This window comes from Palaemon carinicauda, chromosome 25, assembly GCF_036898095.1.
Source record: "Palaemon carinicauda isolate YSFRI2023 chromosome 25, ASM3689809v2, whole genome shotgun sequence".
NCBI classification, from domain to species: Eukaryota; Metazoa; Arthropoda; class Malacostraca; order Decapoda; family Palaemonidae; genus Palaemon; species Palaemon carinicauda.
Genome location: NC_090749.1, coordinates 59,200,150 through 59,205,342, shown reverse-complemented (window position 1 = coordinate 59,205,342; position 5,193 = coordinate 59,200,150). Strand labels below are relative to the sequence as shown.

At 37.7% G+C, this 5,193-nt stretch overlaps 1 protein-coding gene across 1 annotated transcript in view; it reads left to right on the top strand.

Moving 5' to 3' along the window:
* The window catches only part of LOC137619050 (KRAB-A domain-containing protein 2-like), a 2,434-nt gene extending 504 nt beyond the window's left edge, over positions 1-1,930 (top strand). The window contains exons 2-3 of the mRNA XM_068349247.1: positions 270-657; positions 1,845-1,930. Of these exons, the coding sequence (XP_068205348.1) occupies positions 270-657; positions 1,845-1,930 (474 nt within the window). The remainder of the gene's footprint in view (positions 1-269; positions 658-1,844) is intronic.
* The last annotated feature ends 3,263 nt before the right edge of the window (positions 1,931-5,193 follow it).

Below are 5,193 nucleotides of genomic sequence, written 5' to 3'. Positions count from 1 at the left end.
ACTGAATATGAGAAGACTGTATTTGCCATTTTGAAGAGAGGAAAGACTAGACAGACGCTTAAAAGAGAACACTACCACATCTTGCAATATAAACAGTTAAAAAGAAGAATGGAAAATATATGGCAACTAAAGAATCAGTCATAGGAATTATCCAACAAGCCCACATTAACACCGGTCATGGTGGCGATAAGAAGACCTACAAGGAGGTGTGTGAAAAATATGGAAATAATCCAATATCAATTGTGTCACTATATATCGTGCATTGTGAGCGCTTTGTTGAAAAGCGTCGCAGAAAAGAAACGGCAGAAGGAGTTGTGGTCAGACCACTGTCCGTAAGAGATCTCAGTGAAAGAGGACAAGTAGATCTGGTCGACATGCAGACTATGAAGGATGGAAGTTATCGCTTTATTCTGCACTATATGGAGTATCTAACGAAGTTTCATGTAATTCGTCCCCTGAAATCAAAGATAGCAGCTGATGTTGCCAATGAACTTCTTTTCATCTTCTTGGATATAGGTGCACCACACATCCTTCAGTCTGACAATGGACGTGAATTTACAGCTGAAGTGATCCAAGAACTAACCTCACCATGGCCTGAACACATCGTAGTAAATGGGCGTCCTCGGCATCCCCAGAGTCTGGGATCTATTGAAAGAGGTAATGGGGATATGAAACTCAAGCTCATGGCATGGATAAGAGACAATAATTGTGCTAAATGGAGTTATGGTGTCCGTTTTGTTCAGTGGGCCATGAACAGTTCATATCATGAGGCAATCAAGATGACTCCCTATCAAGCGCTCACTGGCAACAAGCCAAGATGTTGTTTTAAGTCAAATTTAGAAGATGCATTCATCAGCAAAATATCGTCTGGTTTTGAAGAAGAACGTGAAAGGCTTCCACTTCCGGAGATTCAGCTCGGGATGACCTAATATCAGTAGACCCTGAATTTGAACGTGAACCACATCCAGTTGCAGACTCTCAGCAGCAACCTGCTATGGAACAAAAAAATATCTCAACCGAAGTACTGCATCCAGCAAAAAAGGCAAGAAAGGGAGCAAGCTCAACGAATGTTAGTACGCAGCACTAGATCAATGCGACCAGTTGATGTTGGAGACAATGTGTCTGTACTGGTGTCTCAATTTAACCGTAGTAAAGGAGACCTCCCCCGCCACCCCACTAACATAGTAGGTGTTGTATTAGCAGTTGAAGACAGTGGTTATGTGATTGGCACAAAAAGAGGAATTATCAATGGTAAACTTGCCAGAAATCAATTCGAATTTGTTCGATACAAAGGACTTTTGCCTGAAAATATCCCCAAACAACAGTTAAGTATTCGCGAACTAGTTCGAGCAGAAGGTGTGTGTGGTGGCCAAGGATACCAGAGATGTCTTTGCAGGAGCAATTGCTTGTCAAAGCGGTGTTCTTGTTTGAAAGCTAGCCTTCGATGCAACAGTGCTTGCCACACCCACAAATAATGTGACAATATTGACAAATAATTACTGTAAATTTGTTTGATATGTATGACCATTGCTTACATAGACGTGAATTTTGCCTATATTTTAATGATTAAAACAGCTGTTTCAAAAAATAGTATTTTATTTTATCAAAAGATTTTTTTTCAACTTACAATATTTACTTGTTTACTTGTTTACTTGTGAGTAGTCTTCAAGGCCCCGCTCCACTGCTAACGCAGAGCTCCGCAGGGCCTCCCTCGTACACGTTGAGTTAACATCTATAATCTTGTTTAATGCACTTTTCATTCAAATCGTAGCATTCAGTGAATAAGTGGGTTTTCCACTTCTTTTTAAAAATCTGCAAATTTTCACTGTTCTTGATATTTTCAGGCAGCTTATTGTACAGCCTTGGTGCACACGTTGCAAAAGCTCTAAAACCAATATCTGAATTGCATCTTGGTTCTATCAGTCTATGACGATCTACACTATGTCTCAAGATCATAGAAGTGTCAAGGTGAAAGGCACTCAGTAAATTGTTCATGTATTTTGGTCTTTCAAAATGTAGAGCTTGATAAGTCATAAGACATATCTTATAAATAAGATTAGGTTTCCTTATTTTGACCCAAATACTAAGAAAAAAATATATATATAATCAGTTTGTGTATGTCCGTATTTATTGCTGTTCAGTTGTAGTACTATTTCTTTCTCTAAGTTGTGTTTAAAGTAGCTTGTTTCATTAAGTAAAGTCCTTTCGTGTTGGTTAGTTTTTGCCCCTTCCTGCACAAATACTTTATGGTCGTTATAACGATCATTTATTTGAATTTCTCTGAATAATATTGTATGACATTGAAGGGCAGAAAGATTTGATCTTGGAGCAGCAGCGCGAGATTCATTTATATAAAAAGGTTCTTTTTGTACCAAAGATATATTTTCATGCATCATGGCAGCCCATTTCATGAAATGGGTGAGGGTTCATTTGCCCATTTCATGAAGTGGGCTAACCACTGGCCCATTTCATGAACTGGGCAAGTAGTTTGCTCACTTCATGAAATGGGCAAGTGGTTAGCCCACTTCGTGAAATGGGCAATTTCACAGTTCGGGTGTAACATATACATACATACATACATATATATATATATATATATATATATATATATATATATATATATATATATATATATATATATATATATATATACGGGAAATTGGAAATTAATAACTAATACACAGCTGATTAAGAATTTTTAGGCCGCACATTGACAACATGTATTCCAGGAAAATATAATTAAAGATAATTAGAAAAAATCGAAGAATAAAAAAAATTTGAAAGACGTGGCACACAATGTGAGCGATTCTGCAAAAATCAGTTCCTAAACCCATTAGTAAAACCTTGTCTTTTCCCAAATCAATCTGGCTACGTCATTCTCAATTGTGATTGGTTGTTCGAGTTGACTGGCTTCGTACGTCATGCTCTTCCGTGATTGGTTGTTGCTTGTGTTTAAGGTAGCTTGCGTCATATAATGGTTTACTTTGAATTAATACAATGTGGGAGCGGTGTAATATCTATCCTTCAACTAACTAAGTTTTAGCGCCAAATTATACGAAAATAGAGGGGCACTCAATAGAGTGCAAGCCTCCGCCACAGCAATTTATTTCTCAACCTTTTGCTCGACGATGACCTTAACATGTATTAATTGGCGTGGATTTTCCTACCCAAATATGAACCAAGTTTGAAGTCTCTGTGACAACGATGTCCAAATCTATGGCTGATTACGCGATATGGATGTTTTGTTCGTCAGGGACCTTGACCTTTGACATTCCAAAATTTAATAATTTCAAGCTCTTTACATAAAAGTTTATAATGCCTGCAACTTTCATTACTTTACGATTAAAATTGTGGCCGTATGGTTAATGCTCGGAATTTGTCCTTTTGCTTGACCTTGACCATGGACTCGACGTTGACCTTCAACCTTAACATGTATTAATTGGCGGGGATTTTCATAATGCCAAATATGAACCAAGTTTGGGGTCTCTGTGACAACCATGTCCATACTTTTGACTGATTACATGAATCGGACATTTTGCTTGACCGTGACCTTGATATTTGACCTTGCCGTTCCAAAATTCAACCATTTCAGCCTTTTTACATAACAGTTAATTCATGCAAGTTTCATTACTCTACGATTAAAATTGTGGGCAGGAAGGTGTTCACTAAAAAACAAATAAACACACAAACAGGGGGTGAAACACAACCTCCTTCCAACCTCGTTGACGGAGGTAATAAAAAATTGAAATTGTAATGGAATGAGAGTTCAATAGATACGAGGTTTGTTTAAGGGAATTAATACAACTGAATATGATCTGATAATACGCTTAAAATAGAAAATAAAATACGTAGACTATAAATGCTGGTATATTTTTTCCATCTTTTTACCAGCTCCCAAGGCTACATATTTTACGACTACTACTACTGTAACACCTTCCTCACTATTAAAGCAAGTATTACTGCTACAATAATACTATAACATTGACTAGGTCATAAATTAATGTTATTAGCATCAAGTTTGATGAAGAAAAGGTAACTTTTCTTAGTTGGCTATTTCTTAATTCTTTTTTGTCTGTAAATGAATACGCACTCCGCTCTCGCTCTCTCTTTCTATCCTAAAAAGGAAAATGTAACTTGTTTCATCATAGTTCACTCTCTCCAAATATTTTAGTTTGTAAATAAATACTCCCCTTCTCTCTCTCTCTCTCTCTCTCTCTCTCTCTCTCTCTCTCTATATATATATATATATATATATAAATATTTTAGTTTGTAAATAAATAGCCCCGTCTCTCTCTCTCTCTCTCTCTCTCTCTCTCTACTAATATTTTAGTTTGTAAATAAATAGCCCAGTCTCTCTCTCTCTCTCTCTCTCTCTCTCTCTCTCTCTCTGCGTGTGTTTCTAAAATTGAAACAAGAGAGCTTACACCTGAAAACCTGAAGAAATTGCGAAAATACGAAAATCATTTGTATTTCAAAAGTTTTTATTTATCAATATTTGATCTTTAATTTCAAATTATCCGAATAAATTTTAATTTCCACCGCCACAGCCTTTATATTAAAGCGTAATTCCATCACTCAGCCAAAGTATTCCTGACGACGCTCGATAACCTCCTTCTCGAGGAAATGATGAGTCCTTTAGAAGACAACGAAAATGGAATGGAGGGAAGCAAATACAGTTTTCCTGAGGATCAATTTATCCAGAAAGATCCTGTCTTCGCTCCTTTGGACGCCATTACAGGGATTATCTACTCACTATAAACGTGAAGTAACATGCTCAAGTACCGCATTTAGTAGTGGCAAGTCATGCATAAACTGAATGAAAGAGCAGAAGATTCTTCACTGGAAAGAAAACGCTGAAGCTGCGAGACTTCCCGGAGAATCCTACAGCCAAGACTTCCTGAAGAATCCTGCTGCCAAGACTTCCCGAAGAATCCTGCAGCCAAGACTTCCCTAAGAATCCTGCAGCCAAGACTTCCCGAAGAATCCTACAGCCAAGACTTTCCGAAGAATCCTGCAGCCAAGACTTCCCGAAGAATCCTGCAGTCAAGACTTCCCGAAGAATCCTGCAGCCAAGACTTCCCGAAAAATCCTGCAGCCAAGACTTCCCGGAGAATCCTGAAGCCACAAACCATTTTAGCTGTTGCGGGATTGAAACCGTTCCAAATGAAGTGGACCTATGGATCAAGTGTAAAA